Here is a 27665-nt window from a genome sequence, read left to right on the forward strand (position 1 = left end):
AATCATATAAAGTAGGAAGTAAGCTTCCTCAAGGGTGGGAACCATGTCTTGTTCATCTGGTTCCCACAGACCGTGTTCCACTGCTCAGAGGCAAATCCTGTTAAGAGTGCAGATTATCTCCTTTCACACGGGGATGATTTCTTGGACTAATCAGACCACAAAGAATAACTAACTGTGGGACACAACTTTCAGATGAAATCTAGCAGTTTCTTGGGCATCAAGTGAAGCCCTTGATATAGGCCAGGAGGGCTGCAAGTGACCAATCATTGGTCCCAGATTGATGCTTGTTATCAGTGTGTGGGGTTGGAAAAGCTGCTCCTGGGAGGAAGAGTGGGGCCTGTTTCTTCATTTCCTTTACACCACACACCTGACTGCCCCGTATAACAACGGGCTTGCCCAGGAAGCCCGAAGTATCAGGGAAGTGTAGGCATCATCTCATTCTCTTTAAAAGCCACATCAGGGAAGGTACACGGTGGCATCACGGAAGCCCAGGAAAACAGGCACAAGAGGGCATGGGAGCCCGACACGGACAGTGACACCACCTCTGAGTCAGGCTTGGACTCAAACAAGACAACAGAACTGACACCTGCAGGAGAAGGTGTGAAGGAACTCTAAAACTATACAATCAGGTGGGGCTAGGGACAACCTTCAGGGCTCTCCAATGGGGAGATGGTGTGTTAAGCTTTTCACTCCTCATCCAATGCTAAGTCTTTATTTTACGCCTGGCACTCTGCAAAGAATAGAACATGCATGGTTCAAAGTATATCACATTAATTAACTTTCCAGACAATTGAAAGTTTTGATTTTCTTAATCTTAAATACTATCGATGAAAAGTTTTCTAATATCGTATTAGTTACACAGTTTTTGAACTGTATACTAAGCGCAGTTTACTTATGACTTTGGGGTCCCTGTCTTATTTAGGGTTGCCAGATAAAAATACTGGATACCTAGTAAGACTAGAATTTCAGATGAACACAGGCAATGTTTGAGACGTACTTGTACTAACAAATCATTCCTTGTTTATAAAATTCAAATTGAACTGGGCATCTTATATTTTTATTTGTTAATCTGGCAACCCTACCCTTATTATATGGTGATGTAATAAAACAGTAATGCCTCAGGTATCATTGGGCTGATTGTCCTGACACTTCAGTGGTTCCAGGCTGTTGTGCTTTTTGAATTTTGTAGTTATTTTTTACATTCTCTTCCTTTGCTCTCCAGTGATTGTATTGCTTGTTGTAGTCAGCATATACATAGCATCTTCAATTCCCCTTTCCCTCTTCTTTATTCTTCTAATTGGTTTGGGCTGAGAAATAAGATCCCTAAACATGGTTGGCTTCTCTGTAAAGAGTAAACAGTTTCTGTAAGGATACAGGTCCTTGAGGGCACATATTTGAGAAAAGTATGCACATTTTTTTTGAAAAGGACTTCATAAAAAATTATTTTGACTGTCCAGAGACTATCCTGTGGTTTCTCTCGAAGTCCCTCAGGATAAGCGAATCATGCTTATTTCCTAGAGTGCATTGTTCTTTATAGAGTACTATTCAAGTCGAAATCAGCCTCTGATGGAGAGGAGGTTAAAGCTAAATATAAGAGAATACGCAGTTGCCTGCACAACAGGATTTTGGAGGCTGTTTCTGAAAATTCTTTAGAAAGAGTCAGATAGACACTGATTTGGCCTGAGTAGTTCACCAGTAACCATACCTCGAGGCTGGGGACTAGACTAGGTGACCTCCAGAAATCATGCACAGATATATGGTTTTGATGACTCTATGGTCTATCCAGTCAACTCAAAATAATGACCACAAGCAAAATAATGAAACCAAAGTTCAAAAGGGCCAATGAAAAATAGTATACAGATACAGTGCTTATCAGACTCCAGCAAGCCTGCAAGATGTTATGTGGAAGGAATTACAATGTCTATTCTTCCCTACTGCGCTCATTTACACAATGATTAAACTTTTTTTTTTTTGCCCTCAGCAATGCTTGCTCTGAATATAGATTTGAAGTGACTCCTGAATTAGAATGGCTATTCTTAATGCTGAACCTACCCATTACTCAAACTCAACATGCAAAGTCAGCAAACACCTGTCCCCACCTTACATATTTGCATTTACCTTTATTTGACACCAGAAAAATTGTTTGAAAATGATTTATGGTACAAAGATGATCTTCAGGCTCAAGATGATGAGATTTTTGTGTCATCCAGTAATGTATACTTTTATTGGCTTTAGTCAAAGAATGACTCATCAGAATCAGATCCTGGGGAATATTTTGGGAGGTGTTAGAAAAGTCTAATACCAAGCAAAGACCAGCGTCTTGGTAAAGCAGTTTGATTTTCTTCAGAGATTGTACAAATCAGAAAATACTTGCTGGATTGTCACAAAACTATTCTAAATATTTCAAGCCTTTAAAACTTGTTATGGGCCTTTTAGTCCCAACAAGAGCAATTCTGGTCTGTGTGGGTCACTGGAGACTTTAGCTGTACTGTATATTTAGATTCATGTGGCCTGATTCAACTTATTAATGTGTTAAATATAGTTCTCCTTGCCTCTAGAAGTGAATAAAAATTTACTACTAAACTTGTTAAGACTTAAGGTGATGTTAAGATTTATGACCTTTCAAGTATTATTTTTATTTTTAATTTTAGTCTAAGAAATGTTTTTAGGGTTTTTTTTCCTTCAACAGTTTTCTTCTACCCTAAAAGTGTTGCTTTTATATTTTAGTAGGTATCTATCTCAAGGGACAAGTATAATGTGGACTACTGGGAGAATAGGGTGATTAAAAAATGTTTGAGAAACATTCAATGGGTATTTGTTGAAGTGTGCAAGGTACTAGACTATTGGCAAGGCGCTAATACAGTGGTGGCAGAGGCAGAGTCATGAACAGAGAATTACAGTATTACAATGTGAGAAGGGTAATGATGAAGATGTGCAGATAGGTGTCTCTTTTTCTGTGAATCTATAAAATGAATTCAGCCTTGACATGTTCCGGGAAGGTTGAGTCTTAAAGTAGTCAGGCAACAAGTATGGAAGAGAACCTGGGCGAAGACACAGAGGTGAATCAGAGAGTTCTCCTCTTGTTCCTATAAGCTTCTTAGCAGGCTCCTGAGCCACTGGTAGAAAGGAAGCTTGCCCCTTCCTTTCTACCAGAGAGCCTTTTGCAGATACGCAGTGCAGCAATGATTGCAAGGGTAGTTATTATGACTAAAATGTCAAGTTTACCAGGTATCTCCTGCCACCTTTACACACAACTCTTTCCTCATTTTCCAGGCAACTGGGTGTAACTCAAATAACCACCACCCCTTTATTAATTTCCTAATATCAGAGTGTCACAAACTGGGTGGCTTAAACAATAGAATTTTATTGTCTCACTGTCTGGAGACTAGAACACTGAGATCAAGATATCAGCAGGGTTAGTTCCTTCTGACGACTGTGAGGAAGGGTCTGTTCCGTGCCCCTCTCCTAGCTTCTGATGGCTTGCTGGCAATCTTTGGCTTTCTTTGGTTTGTAGATGCATCACCTAGGTTTCTGCCTTCATGTGCGCATGGTATTCTACCCATCTGTGTCCAAATATCCCCTTTTTGTAAGGACACCAGTCATATTGGATTAGGGGCCCACCCTATTCCAGTATGACCTCATCTTAACTAATTATATCTGAAATGATCCTATTTCCAAATATGGTCACATTCTGAGATACCTGAGATTAGCACTTCAACATATAAATTTTGAGGAGACACAATTTGACTCATAACATTCCTTTACCAAAGTAAGCTCTATAATTTAAGGTTAAATCTTAATTTCAGAAAATATTTACCAGGAACATAAATGCTTTGTTGCTTGTTTTTCATTGGTCAACATAGCTTTTCCTACTCATTTACATAAAATATGTATAGTCTGTTATTTTCACCATATCATAGATTTCATGGAGTGTTCAGAATTTAGTAAAAATTTACTTATTAGGTGTCAGTTCAGCTGCTGTTTCGTTAAATGCTGCTCTTTCTCCAAAGATACTTTCCGAACAGTATAATATGTTAAAATTAGCACAACTTAGTTGTTGACACAGGCAGTGTGATCAGCACTGCTGATCTTTGAAGGGTTGAACAGTTCTATAAAACAAGAATATATTAAGCTACTGTCCAAAAATGGTGTAAAGAATAATAGACAAAATGGTACAAAATATTACATCTTTTAGTTACTGAATAAATGACAGGAATAAATAAGCATTGAAAGCCAGTATTTGATACTCATGATCATTTGATAATATGGCATTCACATAGATAACTAGTTTTGTACTGGACTGGTGATAGCTTCCATAGGCAAAGGACCAATGACAGTTTTTCACATAAATAACTTTATTAATCCTGTATTTGATTTTTATTTTAGGTACCTGATTAGAAGTATAACTTTTAGAAAAAAACTTTTTTTTCTCTGCTTACAAAATGGGTCCAATATCTACTCTCCAGACATTTCATCGTGTCTTTGGATTTAATTTTTACCGTTCACAAGATATACACCAGTACTCAACAGAGACAGTGCAATTTCTGATATCACCAACTTTTTATCCAAAGCAAAACTATTTGGTTCTGTACGTCGTTCAAATCCTATTCATTTACAGGGTAAACCTGGCTTTGTAGAATTTAGTAGGTGGATGCAAGCAGCTACCTGGGAAGGGCAAAGCATGGAGTTCAATCAAGGTTCCTGTAACCTGATACTACTACTGTTGTTCTCTCTTGAAGTCCTAAATAGGTTCCAAAATCTTATCATTTCCTAGCCCGTCGTTGTGACAGGTTTTGTTTTTGGCACTCTTATTACCGAAATTAGTCAGTCTTGAACCTCTAGGTTGGCTTAGTTTTCTATTTCCCGGTTGTTAAGTCACTGTGGGAGCGGTACCAGGACAACTATGTCCTGAATTTTAAAGGTTTTTTTTTTTTTGAGCCTGCTTTCCGCACTGGTTGACTTTCTTTTCTCCCACTCTCTCTGAGCCTTTTCTTTTTTCTCTTTTGCTCTGTTCCTTTTACACTCAATCTGTGTAGGGGGATTTAAATTCCAATTCGGAACTCGGAATCGCGCGCCTTGAATGACGGGAGTCGTAGTTTCCATGACTCCTCCCTAATCGCTTTTCACGCCGATTCCTCCCGACAGGGAAAAACTACAACTCCCAGGAATGCACCACGGGGGTGGCCAGCCGCCCATGCGCATGCGCCCTGAGGCCGCAGGATTTGAATCGGCGGCGTTGTTATTGACGCCATATTGGGGCCGGCGGCGGGTGGAAGAGTCGTACAGTGGAGAGGGAAGCGGCTGGACGTGTTCGGTGGAGCTCCTGCTGCCGCTGCCGCCACCTCTCAATCCCGCCGCATCGACCGACGCTCTCTAGCTTCTGACGCTGCTCGGGCGTCTTAGGAGCCGCGTTGCAGCCTCACACCTCAAGGGGCTGGTTTAAACTTCTGAGGGAGCCGGTCTCCGCGCAGGAGCGCCTCAGGCGCGGCGCAAAGCCCGAACGGACGGCGGGGGCGGCCGGAGCCTCTCCCGGGGGAGCCGCGCCTGAGGAGGCGGAAGAGCCCCCCCCCCTCGACGCGGCTGGCGTGAGCCGCCGCCACCGCCCCTCCCGCCCTCGCCCCGGCAGGCCCGGGCCACTGCCCCTGCCGCGGAGGCAGCAGCAGCGGCGGCGGCTCTACTCCCCTTGCCGGCGCTCCGCCACCCGCTTTTCCGCTATTGAGCCGGTCAGTTAGGCTCTTTTCGGGGCCCCACTCTGCCCCCCTTCCCTCGTCCTCCCCTTCCCGACCCTACACGAGCCCGACACCCCGGCCATGGCGTGCGGAGCCACTCTGAAACGGACTCTGGATTTCGACCCGCTGCTGAGCCCGGCGTCCCCGAAGCGGAGGCGATGTGCGCCATTGTCGGCGCCCACCTCGGCTGCCGCCTCGCCGTCGTCGGCCGCCGCGGCCACCGCCGCCTCCTTCTCGGCCGCCGCCACCTCGCCGCAGAAGTATCTCCGAATGGAGCCATCTCCCTTCGGCGATGTCTCCTCCCGCCTCACCACAGGTGGGACTCGGCCCCGCGGCCGCCGTGGGGGGAGGGGGTGAGAGGACTGGGGGGCCCGGGCCGCGGCCGCGGGACTGGACTGCTGGACCGCCCCCATGCTTAGCGGAGCCCTCGGGCGACCACAGTTCTTTTCACGAGCTCCTCCAGCCTCGGAGACACAATGGGAATAGCCTTGTGGGGGGGGGGTCGGGAAGGGGTGGGTAGGGGCCGTGCCTCGCCGGGTATTGTGGGGAAGAGGAAGGTCCTTTTCTTAGCGCCGAGGGACTAGAGTTGAGCGTTTCCGTAGTCTGGAGAGCCCAAGCGGAAATGATCAGAGAGGGTGCTACACGGAAATCTAGGCAAGCGAAGGGTCACGCGTTTCACCCGACTCTTGGTGGCTGTCTCCCCGGCATCGATTGGTTGCACCTATCAAGTCTGGAATTGGGTGGTTGGAGGCGAAGCGGCAGCCCCTCCTCCCTTTCAGACATGGCTGATTTTAGTACGGAGGGGGTGGGGAGGGATGTCACTGGGGCGAGATCTAGGCCTGTCATTAATCACCCACAAGAACGCCACTTGGGCTGAGTCAAGACCTGTTTCCCTAGCAGGGTCAACAACAAAGAAACTGCTCTTCCCGAGTGCCGTAATCTGATCGCACTATACGTCTAGACCTTGAGAAACTCGAACTTTTAATGAAAAGCAAATTGTACTGAAAATCGGGGCTGAGTAGTTGCTTTTAGTTGGAAGTGCTTTATTTCTGCCCGATAAAGTCTGTTGGGAGAAAAAGCCCAGGCCTTGGGAATAATAAATCAACCCAAGATTCCAAAGGACTTAAGACTATTTTTGCTTTTCATCTTGAGACATTTCCTGAAAGTGACTGTGGGGAACTACCTTTTGGCTGCTTTGTACTGCATGTGTGTGTCCATTTTTTTCTGTACTTCAAAAATCCTTGTGTGCTCCTGGCACAGTCTTAAGATAGGTTTTTGTGGACTTGTAGTGTAAATGTTTCCTTTGTGTGTGTAGCAAGCAAAGGTTTCCTGTGTGTTAGCCTTTGGTAATAACATGATCTGTAGACAAAGACTTTTCATAATTTGATTTACATGTTTCTTTATCGTTAGCTTAAAAAAAAAATCTGTGGGCAGTATTTACCTGCATTTGGTAACTTCCATTTGGAATTGACTTAGGTTTTTTTTTTTTTTTTTTCCAGGTCAGATTTTTAAAATATCCTTCCCCAAATATATGGGGAGGACCTCAATGCTTAGGCTACCATTTTTTGCTATTGAAACAATGTCAAGAATGAGCTCCTGGTGGTTAACATTATTTTTAGAGTTTGTCTTTTTAGTGAAATGCTGTCATTGAAAATTGAAATGATACTGTGGAGTCTGTACCTCATAAGGCCACTTAAAAATAGCTCTAGCTAACCAGCAATAAATTTCATTGGGGGGGGGTGTGAATTAATACATTGTTAGGTTTGGGAGTTAAAGTATATCTAAATGCTAAAATAGTCTTGAGCATATAAGGTAAGTCAGCTAGGGGCTATATTTGTTCTCACTTTAAAGGGAATTAATTCAGAAAGAATTGTGATCCTTTGCAAATTTGTCATTTCATTGATATATTTGAAGCATTGGCTAATGCAGTTGGCTGCACATCATGTTACATTTCAGTTAAGTGGACGGTAATAGTAAAATGACTGGAATTATTGGAATCGTTTAAGCCTGCTGATTCAGATTCACATTTTCCAAAATATTGCTGTTTTGTTTTTCAAGGTGTTTTTGACATCTACTCGAAGTTTGATCATATCCTGAACTCTAAAACCACACCCTGATACTTATTTAGCCTGTGAAAAGTTTTTTTAAAGCTATTTCAACTAGAGAAAAGCAGTTAAAATTGCATAAGTTTTGAATTGCTAAAATTTACGTTTTTAACTATGATTTTGAATGACACTTTACATGTAATTTAATTTAACCTTGTGTTTACATGGCCAGTTTTGGGCATGCTCCTGTAATGGTTTTTGTAATTATGGTGTCATAATGGGAGCTGCAGTGTTGTGCAGGTATCAGAGAGCTTCCCGGTTTTCATGTTATCTAACTTGGAAATAATTTTCCCAAATACCTAATTTTTAGATTCCTATTTTAAAAGTGGTCATACCTAAACTTTACAAGAGCGAATACCCATATGTCCTTAGCAGAAATAAGTAGCTGGGATTGGGAACAGAAAGCAACTTACCAAATTGAGATTGATTGGGGCTCTATGGAATCTCTTTGTTTTCACTTCTGTGAGTTCAAATATAATTTAAACAATATACAACTAGACTACTGAAGTGAATTTTTTTTCAGAGCATGTGCACAATTTATCATGATTTTATCATTCTCTGGATATGTATATAGTGTTTTCTGATATGTAGCTGAAGTCATGTTGAGGCTTTACTAGTAGTTTCAGGAACTAGGACATCTGTTTTAAACCCAACTTTGTTTTTTGTTTTTGTTTTAGTCATCCCAGGAAGGTTATTCCAAAGTTTGACTTGATGACTATTATTTAAATCAATATTTTTCAAACTAGTGCAACTTAATACCAGGAAAAATGAAAGAGCTGGCAAATAAATTTTATTGGAACACAGCCATGCTCATTCTTTTTTTAAGTATTGTCCATGTCCCTTGAAGGCTACAATAGCAGGGTCGAGTAATTGTGACAGAGACTGTATTTTCCCAAAGCTCAGATATTTACTGTCTGGTCCTTTTCAGAAAAAGTTTGCCCAACCCTGGTTACGGGTGTCAGCAGTGAGGTCTGTAATAACCCCTGGATGTGGAAAAGGAAAAGTGAATGACAACTGAAGGTGTGTGGGAGGGGAACCATTGGCTGTGGTTGGGAAAATGAATGCCTCTCCTAGCTTCATTAGTACTCATCCTGGCAAGTTAGTTGAAAACAGATTGAGTGTTCTATCCTTGTCGATTGGTTTTTGAAACATCTCAGAATATTATCATTTAGCCAAAAGATTATCGTGACATTCCCAAGAACAAAATTATTTTAATAAAACCAAAATATTATACTTGTCAGTCAAATCCAAGACGTTGTTATTCATAATTGTGTAGTGAATGAATGAGTGGTTGAGTGAAGTGATCCCTCTATGGACTCAACCTATTTGTGAGTTTGCTAGGCACCTTTATATACATTGTTTGACTTGTTACCATTGCTGTAGTCTGCCTTAGGAATTGAGTTGGATGAAGAGTTAAATGCCTTTGTAAAAACTCATTGTATTTGCTGGAAACTTGCCATCAAGAATGGAAATTGCAGCTTGTGAATGGGGAAGGGTTTACAGGAACTTAGATTGTTTTGTAGACATTGATACATGCCTGCAAATGGAGACACCAGCTGGCTTAAATGAAGTATAAATGGTTCTACACAAACAAATGAGATGTCTGTTGGAGGAGGCAACATTTCATTTCAGATGTCATTCATATTGAGCCAGAAGTGTTTTTAATATTTTGTGGTTATTTAGACAGCTGTTAAGTTGCTTGTAGTTTCTCAGTGGATTTGGCAAATAAATTGTTTTTAATGGTCTTTGTACTTTGGATTTCAAACCTGATATTTTATTTAGGACTGCGTATGTAGCTGCATTTTTTTAATAGTTGTATGAATTATGCATTTAATAATCATGTACGTTTATAGCCATTAAAAGCAGCATGCAGTTGTATTCATTATTGAGCTATTTTGTTTTGAAAGTAGGAAAATGAAAGCCTATCTTGAGCACAGAAACACATCGGGTAAACATGGCTACATCAGAGGACAGGGTTGTTAGCTCTTCTTTAGGTGAAAATGCTCCTAGCCACCATGGTTGCCACAGAGACATACACTAAGATGTAAAGGAGAATAATAAATGTATTCAGTTTTCTTAAAGGGCTTTATAGGAAAGAGAATATATTGGGTATTATTCAGATAGATCTTTCCTATGTGTTTAGATAGACCCAGGAAGACAGTGATAGAAATGCTTTTGTTTTGAAAGTTGAGAATAAGAGATTCATTGGAAGTGCCCAGTTTTGTGTTATTTTTCCTCTTAGAAAAGAAACCTTTGATTCTCTTTCCATTTAAAGAAGAATGCAATAATGATAGCATAGGTTAAGTTTGGACCTCTTGGATAGTTGGTTCATGAAACAAGATAATGAATGGTACTGGCGTTGGGTCTTTTCAAGTACTCATAAGTGAATTAACCAGCAGTTTATGGTCCTTGCAGTCTTTGCATTAATACTGTGCTAGTACTCTTGACTCACAGAATGTTCTCTATGCATGTGTGAAACCCACAGTGAATTTCTTGACTTTGAGAAGACTACCTACAAGGGTGGATTACTTGTTCAAGCCTATATGAACCATCTGCAGATGGTAAAGAGGTCTTCACAAATGAATCTAGTTTAAGAGATTCATCTTCAGTTTTACTGCTGAGCATAAGGATTCTAGAACTCAGCTTACCAATGTTTTACAACTTTCTAAACACCTGAGAAATGTGATGCATCAGTGGCAGTCTTGTAGCAAAGACTGTTAGTTAAAAGGAATGTCCCCTGGATTTTGAGGGGATAGATGGGACTTGTAGAGTTTGAAAGTAACCCCAGAGGTATTCTTACCTGTCATCCTTTCCCTCTTAGTTAATGTCTTACCACAAATAAAGTTTTAAAATATTTATTGAATGTATTTGTTTAATTAATCAAGCCTTGGAATCTCCCAAGGTTCTTAGAGACTCGGAAATTTAAGAAAAAAATCCAATTTCATTTCTGCTCCTCCTTCTATACCACTTTTTCTTTTTAGACTGTTTTGTGACAATAAAGCCACAATATGTGACAACATATATTTTTAATTGTGACTCAAACAAATGAGTAGTAACAAGAAATACAGCATTTATTTAATTTAAGACTTTGAACAATACTTAATTGAGGTGCTTGAAGTCTACTCAGTATTCCCTCATCTTTCTGGACAGTGATGATAAACATGGTTTTGTGCGTTTCAGTATTTGAAATAGCCCATTTACAAGGATTTTACCATTTTCAGAGATTTGCTGTTTCGAAGAATTACATTTTTAAAGATTTTATGTGATTTTTAGGAGAAAAGATTTTGTAATATGAAGTTCTGAGCTTTCATTTCTAAAGGGATTGAATGATTTATGTTAAAACAAAATTTTTTTGCATGATGAGAAGATACTGCAGTTATAATTGAGCAGGGAAAGAATGCTTGCAGGTAAATTAAAAATCTAGTGTATGTCAAGTTGTCAGCTTTGATATTTATTTTCAGCCTTTTGATCATAATTTTGCATTATGCCAGATTGTGTAATCTTTCTTGTGATGATAGGTTTTTTTGGGTAGTGGTAGTGTTTTTTATCCTTCCAGCGCTAGAAAAACAGCTCAGAATATGCTTGTAGTTTGTCTTGGAATATAGCTTTCTTCCTCCCTTTACAAATTGTAAGTCATTAATTTTTATCTGTCACAAATGTCATAGGCAGGTCATCCTGAAATATAAATGCTTTGCAACATTTTGATTTTATTAAAATGTGATCTTTTATTACTGTGATTTTTTTTCAGTAATACAGCCTTTGAGTTTGACTTAATTTCTATATGTATTCATGTATCTGGATTTTCTCAGCATTTTTAAAAAATCTAAATACTTCCTCTAGAAGTCACTTGTTCAAGCTTTTATGAACCTCATTTGAGTTCCAGATTCTATGCTGGTTAGGCAAAGAAAAGACAAAGTCTGTCCAGGGACTGACAGAGCTGCCACTGCTGATACTTTTTAAAGCCAGCTAAACTAGAATAAAAATACCATAAACTTTATGCTTTATCAAAATACCTATTTTAATTCTTTGTGGACAGTTGTCCACATTAGCATTATTTTCACCTTTGGCAGCCTAAGCACTGAAATTGGTTTACTTAATTAAGTCACACTTTTACTATTGAAGCTTATGTATTGGCAGTTTCTGTTTTAGTCTGTGATGTGCATTCTGACTTTAGTTTATTAGCATTTATTTTCATTTCCGTTAATGTTAATTCTTAGAATACTCCATCTAAAGATCAGACTAAAGGGAGACAGTTGGGAGGGAGGGACCTGGAAGAGTTGATTTTCTTTCTTTTGTTTCTTTAAAAAAAAATAATGTCATTGAACTGATGTAGCAATTAAAGAATAGAATGTGGAGTAGAATTTGAAAGATTGCAGAAAGCCAACTTTTCAAACATTACTTTCCTTGAACTTTGCCTTTTGTTACAGAAGATTGCCTTGTTCCTAGTGCTGATATATAATTCTCTGGAAGAAAAACTTGTCTAAGCAGTGTAATTGGTTAGAAGTGTAGGAGGTTTTAGGTGGCTGTGACAGAACAGGGGAACCTGATCCATGGCCCAAGGTGAAATAGTACATTATCAGAAGCGGGTCTTGTAATCAGTCCTGTATGTGTGGTAATGCCGACCTACCAATCTAGAGTAATTCCTAACTTTGGAAACACCAATAAAACATTCTGGTTAGTTATAGATGCCTGTCCTCAGCAGGGGCAGTTTAGAGACACTTGAAGCATCCTTTTTATAAATACCCGGATGTAACATGAAAATTTCTTATAATTATTTTGTTACAGCCAGTGATTGCAATTGCAGGGCTCTAGGTAAATGAGAATTATGCTCCGTTTTGGTCACTACCTTCTTAACAGTCATAGAGTTTGACATTTCAGTGTATGAAGTATTAATAATAGGTGGCAGTGGATCCCTCTATTCTAACTGACATCCTGCTTTTTAAGAATTTGCTCTCCTCCTTGTGATACATTTTAACTTCAGGTACTCAGCGGAATATTGGCTAGGTGTACTAATACTGGAGAGGGTAGTAGATGTTAAGAGGTTAGGCCCTGAGATCAGGCTTGGGTTTACTTTCTTCCAGCTGTATGACCTTTCAGAAGACATTGAAGCAAAGCCTCATTTTCCTCATCTGTAAAATTACGCATATGATTATAGTAGTATCTGTCTCCTAGAGATGTTGTGAGAATTAAGAGCATTTCCTGTCCCTGAGTGCTGGAGATAGTTACTGTAGGGCAACTTTAAATGGGACTTTTTACATTGTCCAGCAGTCCTGCCATTTTTCAGTGAATAACCATGCCTTTTACTTCACAGAAAAAATAGAGGCCATCAAATGGTAGCTTCTTCATTTTTCCCAGTACCAACACTACCCATGGTTGTGTCTTTTTTTTTTTTTTTTTTGTATCATTGAGGAAGATTAAATGAATAGTGAGGGAAGAATCCCACTTCTCTCCAAAGGAACCTTACCTGATTTTCTCAACCAGATCTTTGCTTTTGGCTTTAAATACGGTCAGGCTTCCCATTATAAAGTAAATGAAGCATCCTCATTTTCCTCCAGCAGTCATCCAGAATTCTCCACTTCAAAACCAAATTCAAAGAGCTTTCAGGTAGTCTACTTGCTTCCATTTCTTTGGCTGCTCTCAACTTACTCCTAGTATATTTGTATCTCAGACAGCTTTTGTCAAGCCACTGATGACTTCCATGGCACACAGTCAATCCTCATCTTGTTTGACCTTTCTTATTACAGCATTCACACTGCTGACACTCCCTTCTTTTTGAAATACCTTTTGTATTTTAACCTTCTGCGATAGCAGTGTTTTCTTCCACTTCTCCAGCTGCTTTTTGTCTTCATCTGGCCATAAACTTAGGAGTTCTTTAGTTCTAGGTTCAGCTCCATTCCTGTCTAGCTTAATAGCTCCCTAAGTGACCACATGCATGCTCCTGACTTCCTACAGGTGACTTTCTAATTTATATCTTTAGTTCAGACCGTTCCTCTCAGGTCCAGCCATGGGAAGTTTAGACTTTTCATTGTCATACCTTCCCAGAAGGCTTTCTTCGCCCAGAATTCAGAATTTTCTCAAAATCTGTTGACTTTTAAGTATTCACAACTAAGTTACAAAATACATGGGATAAACAAAAGATGTCTGTAGGTTTCCAATCAGTGTCTTCTGGCGTAAGAGGTAGTCTTACTTGCTCTTTTTAAAGCAGACAGAATCGAAAAGCAAATGCATTTGTCTACTTTCAATCACATAATGAATATAAAATTCATATAAATGAATCAATATATGTATGTTACTGTCATGTAATGAATCTCTTTAAGTAGGTCAAGTTTAAACTGATTTACAGAATATTTTCCTGCTTGGGCGGGGTGGTATGTCTGTCTCAGAACGACAAAAGCCATCCAGGTGAGAGTGGCAAAATGAATTAGATTATCCTTAATATTTTGGTACTTGTAATAATCTCTGCAGTTACTGCTTTCCTTCTCTTCCCCTCCATTTCTTGGCATGTCCAATAATACATAAACCCAACCACTTTTCTTTTTAATTGCCACAGTAGAGGAGTTATTATTTTAAGCAGGGGATAGAAATTTAAATGCCCATAGTTCAGGCAAGTAATAAATGAGTGAACAAGGTGAGGACTTGTGAATTCCAGTCTTGCTCCTGGCCTGCAGCATCACCTGGAAACTCAATAGAAATGCCTAACTCAGGCTCCGTCCATCATAGTCTTCATTTTAACAAAATCCCCAGGTGGTTTGCGTGTGCATTAAAGCTTTAGAAGCACTTGAGAACTTAAGCCCAAAAGGTAGCAGCTGCTCTTCAGCTGAATTTTGCCACATAGTCCAATACCTCCTCACCACTCCCCCGCAACAGCAGTAGCCAAAAATCTGACTTTTAATGTAAAATCACCCACTTTTAAATGTTGGCCACATTGTTTTAAAAAGAAAGTATTCAGGCCAGACATGTCTTTGGGTTCCATTTAGCTCCTAAATCATCAGCTTGCAGCCACTGGTTTCCAGTTATGCTGTATCTCGATATTTATGTGCATATGTGTGTTTTGGGTGTCCTAATGTGTGTTAGTGTTTCTTCTTCAGCTTGATTGTGCTGCCCTACATCCCTCCTCAAGGAGTCTGCTCTCTGTCCTTCCAAACCTTACCTTGTTTTGATGGCCCATGGTTAATTGGAATAGAAGCTGAAACTTGCCTTGGCACTGAATGTTTTCTGTAGCTTGCATATTTGGGTTTTGGATTTTGGATGGTTCAGTTTCCCCTTTCTCTTCACCATTTACTTCTTTTTTTTGGTTCTTATTACTCAGTATTTTCCTAGCTTGTAAGCTATTTGAGAAGACATTTGCAGATAGTAAAGAAGTAAACAACAAAAGCAGCATGGTTAACATATATCCCTTTAGAATCTAGTGTAATATAAAAGAGGTATGAAACTTGGATATCAGGGAGGAGCTACCTGCTGATTGAGCATTGTTGGACTCCTTGAATTTAGTGACTCCCATTGCACAGTTAATTTGTAATTTATACTTAGACCTGAAGGATTTTAATAAATTGAGCCATTTATTTCAAGTAAGTAATCATTGGCTACTATAGTTCCAGTGAAGTAATAGAATTTGACCTGTAGTAATTATAGTTATTTCTCCTCTTGTAGGAGATAAATGAATGCCTCTTACACAGTAAAATATTATGTAATGTAAATTTAGAATCTCAGCCAGTTTTTAAAGTACTGTAGATACAACTTAACAGTCTTATGTTAAAAATTTGGTTCCTGGTTCCTTTGACATAGCAGTAATTTTGAAGTAAATTTAAAATGGCATCAGCTCATTCTTTTTAGTTAGATAGCTCTTGGGTGGATAAGAACATTGTCCTTAAGGTTCCCTCAAGGAGTCTATAAGAACTGTGTTAGTTTCTGATCAGATGATCTGGGAGAATAGCTGAATTACAAAGATGGGTCTCCATAGCAACTCTGAACTCTTGTGTGTTTTAATTTATAAAGTAGACATGGCAATGTCTGTGTAGTTCTGAGCTCTAGATTTGGTCTGTTATTTTATTTGGAACAGTTTCCGTTTTAGGTCTTAATGGCTACTGCAGGTTTTCTGTACTTAATTGTGTACAGATTTTTCATTTTATTTGTGTTCCTCCCTAGCACTGACAGGCTTTCAAGATTTATTTCATTTTTAATCCCATTGTTTGAGTTAAATCTGTTTGGATGAACTTTTACCTTGTTTGTTTTCAGAGGTACTCCATAGAGAAATTAGCATATTAGGTGATAATAAAGGGGTTTTACACACCTGAACTTAAAACTGTTAATGAAGCCTTACTGTTTGATCTAGTAATTATGTCAGTAGGAAAACAGGAAGTCCATGCAAGTCTGGAGCAAAAGTTTAGTTTCACATATCACCAAGTTTTAGACATCTTATGGTTATGGACTCTACTCTAGAGAGATACTTGACAACCCCTCACCACCACCCCCCATTTTGTGGTTCTCCTTTAAACACATTGCTGGTTGCTTTTAATTCCATTTTCCCTTTGCTCTCAGTCCCATCTTGATGCTGTTTCTCTTACCATTATCAACTCAGTTATTTTTTGTATCCCATCAACTTTCTCCTGTTTATATTGTTGACCTTGTTCATTGTGACCAGGGTTTTTCAAGTAATCATTGGCAACAAAGATGAGTAAACAGGCTTTATTGCCTCAGGCCAGGCCTTTCTTTCCTTTTCACATTTACCTAGGTGTTTTTGTTTATATATATATTTTAATATTCCAAAGGAATAAGTGCTGGCTCACTGACAATCTGCCTATTATGGAGGAGAATTTTATTAGCATTCTCAGTGGTATTTACTAGATTTGAGAATGCAAATGCCATTAGTCATAAACTTGCTAATTCTGACTTTCACTTAACCTAGTACAGTGCAAGAAACTCTTACAAGTATTTTACAGTTAACCTTTGTACAGTGTGGGCTTGAACTGACAGGTCAATAGTAAATACTATAGTACTACACCATACAAAGGTGGTTAAATCCAAGGATGTGGAACCCCGCCTACGTGGAGGAACCGTACTCTTGGATACAGGGGCCAACTACAAGTTAATGTGGATTTTCAACTGCGTAAGAGTCTGCACCCCCAAAATCCCCATGTTGTTCAGGGATTGACCGTGTAGTATAAGGGTGATGTAGTTTTAAGGATTTTGAAAAGGGATATACTACAGCCATTTGTAAAGTAGATTGTGAAAATAACTCCATATTTTGCTCTAAGTGATTTGCTGCAAATTTAATCTTTGCTTCATAAGCCAAATATGAAGTCTGCATGATTAAAACTGATAATGTTAGTGAAGCTTTATTTGACTTTCTTTAATGGACTGGTAAATTTTTTTGGCAACACAATGTCAGAAGTTAACATGTACTTGGAGTAAAATGTCACACTCTAGTTTGGTAAGAGATGGCTAGATTTAAGTAGTTTAAGACTAAGTAGACATAGGTACTTTATTGATGTATGGAAGGCCTTTATCCAGCTGGCATGGAAGCAACTAAAGTTGGCCAAATATGTAGGTTGAGCTTAAAATGTGAATTGTGGAATATTGAATCTGGGGAGATTCCTTGGTTATTAGCTTCAAAACTGCATATACCTCTGAACCAAGGTAACATGAACTTGAAGCTTGTAGTTAGCTTTTTGCTACTTTGAGTGTTGAGGGTTTTGGTCAAGTTAAATTGGACCATTCACTTCATAACGGTGTTGATCACGTTACCAGTATTAGAGCATCTGAGGGCACAGTGAGGCTTAGATGACATAGTTATATCATAATAGATATAAAAAGCAGTGCAGTAGTATTTGAAATTCTTCAGCGCTAACTGACAATATCAAGTGTTGGCAAAGATGTGGAGAAGCTGGAACTCATACATTACTGGTGGGAATGCAAAATGTACAGTTACTCTGGAAAATGGTTTGGCAGTTGCTACAAAGTAAAGCTATGCACTTACCATATAATCAGGCCATCCAGTTCCACTCCTAGGTATTTACTCAAGAGAAATGAAAATTTGTCCACCTATAGACTTGTACTTGAATATTCATAATAGCCCCGAATTGGAAACAATCCAAATGTCTGCTAAAAGAACGGATAAGTTGTGATGTATACACAATGGAATACTAATAAAAAGGAATTACTGGTTGATGCAACATCATGTGTGAATCTCAAAAGCATTTTGCTGAGTGAAAGGAGGCAAAAATCTACACTCTTTTAGAAAAGGCAAAACTATAATGACAGCAGATAAGTAGCAGTGGTGTTGGTAAAGGTGGTGAATAGGAATATGAGAGAAGTTTTGGGGGGTGATAAAGTTCATTATTGTGGTTGTGGTTCCAGGACTATGTATGCACTTGCAAGAACTCATCAAACTACATTTAATTTGGTGAATTCATTTGTAAGTTATGCCTTACAGTTCCTTTGCTTGTAATGATGTCTCTTAAATATTAGATGGTACGGCGATTTTATAAAGCTATGTTATGTTAATCCTAGGCTAGATCTTGTTTGAGACTTTCAGATGAACAAATTGAGTCTGTTACAACTATTCTTTTGGTACATCTTAGTTGTACTTTGGTTGATTTTGTGAAGCAAAAGGAAGAATAATCTGAGGACAGCTGTGTGGTGATCAAAGAATAAGTCACACAAAAGAGGTTAAGGTTAAAAGTTACTTTGTGCTAATATATTTGAAGTCTTTGGTTGTGAATAAACTTTAGGATGCTTTGAATGACACTTTTGATCAGGATGATGGTAGCTTTGAACATAAAATGATAAATGAGTGAAGCTTACTATGAGATTGAAACATCATTACTTTAGAAATCTTTTAGAATATCGCTACTGAAAGAGTTGTTACTTAAGAAAAATGAGGATATGTGTGCCTGACCTGGTTGGTATAGGATGTTGCACTAGTTTTATTGGTCACCTCTGTGAATCTTAGGAATCCTGTTTTCTGTCAAGGTGCTTAACTGTTCAATAGACAGCCATTTTATTTCACACTGGTAACTTTGTTTTTAAATTATAAACAATTTCACATAAATGGAAAAGGAGTGAACATGACCATGTTTAGTATAAACAAATGTTAACATTCTGAAAAATATTAAGTACAGACATTCACACAACCATCCTGAGGTTAGTTATTCCAGTGTGAGTTTGCATTCGTGTATATGTAAAATGGATTTGTTTACACACAACATTTACATAAATGAAATCTTCACTGGATATATCTTTTGCAGCTTTTTATTTTTTGATTTCTAATTATCAATACAATAATGAAACTGGCAGAATCTAAATGCTTACGGGACTGATTGATGTCCCCTCTCTCAAAAGCCCTAAAAGTTCTTACTGGGAAATGAAGTGAAAAGAGAGATGAGAAGTATATACCTAAAAATAAAAAAAAAAACACCTCTAGTATTAAATTTTTTAAAAAGGATTGTTTTCATCTTACATAAATCTTTAGCCTTCAATTGAGTTTCAGTTCATTTTGAAATTGCATCATTGTAGAATTGTTGAAATTATACTCCATTATATTTATGAAACATTTTATTGCCTGTTATTTGTTTTGGATTGGGATTAATAAACTTCTTGGGATGTAGTTTTCACATGGATAACTATTAATTTAGGAACTATGGTGGTGGTGAGAAAGTCTATTTGGATGGGAGTGGAAACCTCAGGGAGGGATTTTCTGGAGAGGCTAAATGGTAACTATTTTGAATTAGAAATCTTCTAAAATGCATCATACTGGCCTGAAGGATATGTCCCTTACACTTGTTTACTCCTGGTTTGGTTGAAGATAATGGCACTGTAGTGTAGTGGTTCTTAATTGAGTATCTGTTATGTACCAATCACGTTACATGAGTTTTTACCCCAAAGATTCAGAACAGTACTTCGCTGCTAATGCTGTAATATTCATCATTTCTGTTGAGCTTAATATTAATGGCTCTGGCCATTTAATGTATGACGATTTTTTAGTTCACATCTACTGTGTCATTTTGCTGACCTGCTACTGTCACTTCTCACTGGTGTGTGCCTGTATTTACATAGTCCTCCCTGCTTCTAATTATTTATGGTCTTAGAAAAAGCCTGTTAGTTTAATAGTTATGTGTGTGGTGAATAAATGACCTTTGAGTTTGGTACTCTTCAGAATCTGAGTTAAGTACGTTTTTCAGTTCACAGACTCCCTTATCTTTACAGTGAATGAAAAACTTATTTTTTTACTAGTCAGTGCTGAGAAAGAATGGTATTGTAGAATAGCTGGATTCCAGGTGATGTGTATGTGCTGTTTCTGAATGAGTGTCCCCATTATGCTGAAACTAATTCCTCCCAGAACATAAGTTTTCTAGATATTATTTGAAGAGAATATTTTTGGTAGAACCCAACCTATTTTTTTTTAACTTGAAAGTTTATATCTTGCCAAATTTTGACTTTTTTCTTTTAGAACAAATTCTGTACAACATAAAACAAGAGTATAAGCGCATGCAGAAGAGAAGACATTTAGAAACTAGTTTCCAACAGACAGATCCATGTTGTACTTCTGATGCACAACCACAGGCATTTCTCCTCAGCGGACCAGCTTCACCAGGTAATAACAGACTTACTAAGTAACATTTCCTTTCACTTATTATGGGAAAAAGTAATACAAGTTGCTTTCAGTCATCAAGCTCCTGTTTCTCCCCTTGCTTAAAAAAAAAACATTTATACGAATAATTCATGATCTCTTAAAAATATGGTACAAAAGTAATAGCTACCTGGATTCTCATGACTCAAAGACAACCACCTGTATATAGTATCTCCTAAGTGGACTTCCCCATAAATGCTATGATTTGTAGCCTCCATTTAAAAAAAAAAAAAAAGATATAGCCACGTTTCTCTGTTAGGTATAGATGTACCTTGCCATGGCTGAATACGATGCCATTTTATGGATTTCCCATAATTATTTAATAATGATAGACTCAGAATTTCTGCTATTACAGTATTTACAAAAATGTCCCTGAACGTATACCCTCACATACTTGTGTTTTAGGATAGATTCCTTAAAGGTTGATAATTTTGATCCTGTATCGGTTTTTTCCCTGCCTCTTGTTGGAGAGAATAGTTTGCAAATACACTTTTTAAAATTTAAGGTGTAAAACTCAGGGCTGTTTGAAGTGAAGGGAAAGTTAAACTTCTTACTAAAGAAGAGCCATCAAAAATGGTTCTTACTTTAGTTAAGTTCTCAGCGAAAATAGGTTTTTGTGTGACAGTAGTTGCCTGCTTGCCTTGCCTTCCCTTCCCTCCCAGCAGGGATAGGAAAATCAGGCAGAATAACAAAACAAACATTCACAGGCTATAAAACAGTCAAATAAAATTAGATTAGGAAACATGAAATTGTTCAGAACTGAATTCTGCAGTATTCCTGCCAATTTGGGGGGCCAGGTATAAGTGGGTGAAACTTGGTAAGGGGAGGTGAGGGTAGAGACAAGACTCTACAGCGGGAACCAAGCTCATTATAATTCATCACTTCTTAGGAGATCATGAACTGGCAGTCTCAACGAACAAAGCTGCGAATTAGAAAGTAAATAAAGATAGAGGCTTACTTTTTAGTAGCTGTGGACTGAAGCTGGTATAGTTTATTCTTGTATACCAGAATACAAGGATTCTGGTATTCTGTTACAGCTTGTTGGTAGACACAGCACAAACAAACATACTTTTTTTTTTTTTTTTGGACATAGTGGTCCCAGTCATGCAAGTTACAAGGAGCAAGTGAAAAGAGGAATTGGGGCAGATAAACAGGACGAACAATTGATAGCAAAAGTGTGTATTTGTGTGTGTCTAGAATACTTGCAGCAGTGTTACCGTGGATGACTATCACAATCCTGAGTTCACAAAGATTAATTTCAGATGTTCTTTTCAAGAAAAGAGGAATGTTTTTGGAAAATCAGAGTGCCTTAAGTAATACTTTTAAGAGGAATGCATTCTGAAGAAACTGCTACTATCTAAGTGGCTGCTACATTATAATCTTTAAGGATGCTGAACCGTGAAATTTAATGTTGAATATTAGGGATATATTCTCAGTATTTCTTTTTATAAAGTCTCTCCTAGCTGATATCATTAATTTAAAAACAAAAAATTAAGTTTGTATCTTGTCACATTGTCTCCACTCACCTTCACACTTTTTCTCCCTTATATTTGATGGCATACATCTTGCTGTGTTCTTCCAAAGCCATAAGCTGATAGGATTAAACCTGTTTTAAGACTAGGGAGATGCTGTGCTAAAAGCTGATAGAAAAATGCTTTTATTGATATATAAGCATTGAAAACATCCAAGTGAAACCTCCTCAGTTAGATGATGCTTTCTGTGATGGCTTTAAATCTGGTGCGGTTTTTGTTGTTGTTCATGTTGTACATAGGGACTTCATCAGCAGCCTCCTCACCATTAAAAAAAGAGCAGCCCTTATTCACTCTACGGCAGGTTGGGATGATCTGTGAACGTTTATTGAAAGAGCGTGAAGAGAAAGTTCGAGAAGAGTATGAAGAAATATTGAACACAAAACTTGCAGGTATGAGATGAGTTTTAGAGTCTCCCAGAAACTCATCCTAAGAAATGCATTCTTTCCCACATACACTTCACATCAGTTAAATTACCCTATACACTGGTACATGGTATTTCCTAAGAACCAGAGAAGTTCAATTCAAGAAAGGAAATGAACTTTCCTATAGCTCGTGGTCCTCCTTAGTGACCTTAAGAAACAGTATGTTAGCCATGTAGATCAGCAGCAGTATTAGGGAACTAGAGTTTTCTTTTGGTATACCCTGTGCTTTGGCTGTTTACTTAGCTCAATTTGGTTGTGGGTTTTTTGACTTTGTATCTTTTATAATTTTGCCATCAGTTCTGCACACTTGAAGTAATCTAACTGGCACTGTGTACCTAATTTTAGAGTATGAAGCTGCTGCAGTCTTCTTTAAATTATCCAAAAAAATTTTTTTTCCCCATAAAATTTGGTAATTTAAATGTAGTAAATATATTATGTATGGTAACTTAATCAGAATTTCCCCCTGGATTTTTAAGCCAGATTTTTACTGGATATTGATATTGTAAACTTCTTGATTAAGGAGTTAAGTCAATCACGATGCTAACACAGGTGAGAGAATTTGCTTAGTTTTATAACATCTTTTTCTGTGGCACCTGATTAGGTTACAGGTGGATGTATCATATTTTGGATGTATGGATGTATCTTATATTTTGCTACGCTTTTGTTGTCGTGTTTCCCCTCATTTCAGTAAGTTGCCATTCATAGACCACTTATAATAACTTTCAGAGGAGAAAGTATCTTTTTATTTCAAGCCCTTTAAATTTAATAGGTTAAGAAATAAGCCCCACCCAGCCTATACATGAGGTTGTGTGATTTGAACAAATGTAGGTTTCCTGACTAAGCTCCATGCTCTTTCCATCTGATAAACTGTTATTACTGAGGTTTTGTGTCTGATTAAGTGCCAGCTTAGAATTGTCTCACTATATATATTGGACTTTTCAGTTTGTGTGGCTCCAATATATTAGAGAAGAGGGCATTTTTGCAAATCATGTAATTGATGTTTATCTTTATTTATAGAACAATATGACGCATTTGTGAAGTTCACGCATGATCAAATAATGCGACGATATGGAGAACAGCCTGCTAGTTGTAAGTATTTCATCTTTAAACCAAAAACAAGACAGTCTTTTACGGAGAAGACTTTTGTTATAATTATAGTTTATTATAATTATCTTCATACCCAAGAAGAGAATTTAACAGAAAATCATGGAGAAAAAGTTTGGAGGGAAATAGGCAGCAAAACTTTACTAAGGCTTACTTTTGGTTACTTAAATACCTAGGGGCAAATATTAGGGATGAAGATTTGGCATGTGTTTAAATTTTGACCTAAACTTAGCCCTAATTTTCCTTTTTTCTCCCTTTAGATGTTTCATGAATCATGTTTTCTGCATTTGTGGGCTGCCTTGTTCCTTGTTGCATTGTTGCAAGAGGTCCCAGTTACAACATGCAGCAATGCCAATACCCCCTGTGAATACAGGTTGTTTCAAGCTTTCGTCAGTGGCAACCACTCCTAGGCAGCAACCGGTTTTGGAAATTTCCTTGATGTCAGTACCACCCGGATGTGGACCTTTGCTACCTGTATTAATGCCAGTGGCCTCATTTGCTGTATCATTACAATTTGGCTTCTTATATTAATGTTTGGAAAGGATTAAAGCTGGTATTCTAAGAACATGCCCTTCACTGGTTGTGTAAATAAAACTGTAGAATGACAATTCAGATGAAGTTAGTGTGATTTTAATTGTGCACTACAACCAAGCTGTAACCAGTTATTAATAATGTAGAGTGTAATCCCAGGACATTATTAAGCAAATAGCCTTCAGTGCTTCCTGTGAAATAGCGAAGGAGGAGGGCATTTCTGTACTCCAGGACTTCTTGGGGTTTCAGAATGGGTTTATATGATTTACCCCCACCCTTTTTTGGTAGTTTTTATTTATTCTATCAGTCTTTTTAACAAATGTTTATTGCTGCATTTTTTCCCCAGTGTATCATTGTTTTACTGCCCTTGTAGTACTGGAATTTAGTTGGAAGAATAAAACATTTACTTCTAATCTGCTTGTTTTTAATGTACAGATGGGTAGTATTTGAATAAAGCCAGTGTTTTAAACGTAAGCATTGTCTAGGGATCAGTGAAGTTAATTGATAAGATTTCAAAATCAGTCTTTTCACATACCAAGTAATCTAAGATTTGAGTGCTATTTTCACAAACTGAGTTCTGACTCTAAATCGTTTCTCTTCTAACTGACTGCATGATAGGTTAAATAATAGGTCAGTTTTAACAACTAGAATTTTTACCTTTTTTAAAGGACACTATATGAAAGCATGATTCAGCACATCTAATTCCCTTTACATACATGCTTTCCAAACACAGCTTTCCTATGATGAAGTGAGGAAAAATACTTCAGTGAATTCTTTTGTTAAATTCTTTTAGCATGTTTCTACTAATTAAGTCATAAATATGCTGGGACATAAATATTTATAATTGACCTAATTAGTGGAAGATACAAAAATAATTTTTTTTCCTCCTTTTTAACTTCAGTGATTATATTTCACCAATTCTTTCTTTAAAACAAGGCCAAAAGGGGTATAGGGCTTTCACAAGATCCCCAGGTAATTCATATGCCCATTTAAGTGCCTGACAAACATTGGTATATAGTGCAGGCTGACCTTAAGTAGGGTGGATAATTCTACCTGGTTTTAATGGACTAATTCTCAACCTCAGCACTGTTGACAATTTGGGCCAGATTCATTCTTTGTTGTGGGGAGACTATCTTGTGCCTTGTAGGAGGTTCAGCAGCATCTCTGGCCTCAACCACTAGATGCCAGTAGCACCCTCCCCCCGTCGTGACAACCAAAAAAGGTGCCTCCAGATACTGACAGATGTCCGGGCTGGGGGAAGAAAACAGTCCCCAGCCGAGAACTGCTGGTGTAGTGGGACAGCATTTTAGAATGCAAGCAGTAAGTTATGATGTGGAGGAGGGGGGGCAGAGCGACTGTAAATATGCTTTATCCCTTCTCACACCCCAAAATAGCGAACATTCTTTTATATAATAAGCATGTGTGAATTTTTATGTAGATTTAAATTTATAAAAGAGCTGGTTTTTATATTTACCAGGCAAGATATGCTAAAAGGAAATCAGTGCTGGCAATCTGAATGGAGCCACAAGTACTATGTTTTAATTCTAGATTCAGCTTTGATCAAGAACAAAATTTCCTCCACAGCCAAGTTTCTGCTGTCCACCATAGCAAAAAGTCCTAGCTCATAGGCTGCGTACTGATTTTAAGTAGTGTGTGAGGTAATTTCAGAAAATAAAAAATGTGGGCAACTTCTTGGATGTAGTTAATCCAAGATTTAGACAGACCCAGTAGGTGGTCATTAGTGCAAATAACCAGCCGCACTTTGAGTTCCCAGAGAGCCCTGAAACTGCTTCTAGTAAGTAAGTATCTTCAGAATTTAGTGTGCTAACAGTCATCTTATTCTTTTACAGTAAAAGCCAGTGCTGGTGTGGTGCTGCACTCAGGTTACTGTAATGTGTTCAGTAAGTCACTATTAACAAGGCACATCACCAGGTATAGTTCTTTGTATTAGGAAAAATAGGCACAGGCAATCTGAAAAAAACAGATTCTAGGTTTAAAATATCAAAGCTATCTTTGGCCTATGGCAAGACCTTATATCCCTACAGAAAATGGTTTCCAAATGAGACACTGACTGCATGAGCAGTATTAACTGGAGCGCTTTCCCAGGTTCTACCCACAGAGACTGCTTTAGAAGACTAAAGAAGTGGGGAGGGAAGAGCTGGAATCTGTTTAAATATGCTCCCCAGCTGATCCAAGCAGCTAGGGTTGGCAGTGAATATACAATAGTTGCCTTGTTAGGGTTCTCTTTACTCCCTTACTTCACAATTACACAGTAATCGGTGTTAATAAGTGAATATCCTGCTCAAGTACCTCATGAGCCTGTCCTTGTCTGCTCACTGGTGGGGCTCCAGTTCTCTGCTCCTGCCTCTGCCCTAGCTGAGGAGCATTAGCTCATTCAAAGACAGGGCCAGTAGTGCTCTCCTGCCTCCGTTTCCTTTCTGTCTACTAGATCATTCCCATAAGCATAATAAACATGCTATTAAAAGTCTTTTGATCCTGTAATCCCTCTCTAGCTATTACCTATTTTTCTGTTCTATAACCTTTGAAGCAGAACTCAAGGATTTTCTAAATTTCCAATCTTCTTCCCCCTCCCCGCTCCTTTTGTCACCAAAATTTTTTTTTTCAGTTGGGTATATTTTATTTTATTGTCACCAATTTTTTTATTAGGAAAAAAGTCAAAACATAAAAGCTGAAAGATTGGTCCAACGATCCACTTAAAGGGAAGAATTATTTTGCCATATTTGCTTTATATGTATATTTTTAACTGCTTCAAAGAATGTATACATGATGCATCTAAGAACAAGGAGGTTCTCCTACATAACTTCAATAACATTATCCCACTTAAAGTAATGCTTCCCTACTTTAACATCTAGTCCATATTCAGATTTTCCCATTTGTCCTCAAAATGTCTTTTGCAGCTTTCTCGCTAAAGTAGGATTCAATCAAGATTCTGACTTTCTGGAACAACTAGGCCTGTTCTGTTGAATGTTTCTTTGTCATTAATTAATTAATGTCATTAATTTAATCTCTTCTATCCCTTTGCACTTACTGTAAACTGGAAGTTAGGTCTAAAGCATTTATTAGTTTCAGGTTAAACCTTTTGTATAAGATGATGCTATGATCTCCGCAGTGTATCACACAAAGTATGGCTCTGTGTGATAAGTATGGACTAGTGGTAAGTTTAGACACTTGTTAGGTCATCTGGTAGGTGATGGCTACCAGGCTTAGTCTTCACTATTCAACCACTCAGTCACCAATATATTCCACATTGCTAAATCTAATCGACATTTGACGTTAAAACACTTTGTTCAGTTGGCTTGCAAGGTACTAACCGCACCTGCCTGATTCTCCTCCCATTACTGGCTGCTGGCCCAGTCTTCCTTTCTCTGAACTTTAAAACATAACCAGAGTTTGACCTTGGGCTCCTTGCCCCCTCTGCTCATACTCACTTTGGTAATCTCATCTAATCCTAAAGATGGTTACATTCGCCTCCCTATGTGACCTTTCCACTTGGATATCTAATAAGAGGTCTGAAGACCCGTCCAAAACCAAACTCCTTTTTTTGCCTCTTAAACTTCTCCTCAGCTAATAGCATCTACATTCAGAAGTTTCTC

General features: G+C 38.2%; 1 protein-coding gene across 1 annotated transcript; it reads left to right on the forward strand.

The window, feature by feature from the left end:
• Positions 1-5221: 5221 nt before the first annotated feature.
• Positions 5222-24132, forward strand: AKIRIN2 (akirin 2). Its single transcript, XM_065888719.1, has 5 exons — positions 5222-6045; positions 20283-20426; positions 22234-22383; positions 23434-23505; positions 23781-24132. Exons 1-5 carry the CDS (start codon positions 5811-5813, stop codon positions 23789-23791), a joined length of 612 nt encoding a protein of 203 aa, XP_065744791.1. The 5' UTR covers positions 5222-5810; the 3' UTR covers positions 23792-24132.
• Positions 24133-27665: the final 3533 nt, after the last annotated feature.

The sequence above is a fragment of the Phocoena phocoena genome, chromosome 12 (assembly GCF_963924675.1).
Source record: "Phocoena phocoena chromosome 12, mPhoPho1.1, whole genome shotgun sequence".
Taxonomy (NCBI): Eukaryota; Metazoa; Chordata; class Mammalia; order Artiodactyla; family Phocoenidae; genus Phocoena; species Phocoena phocoena.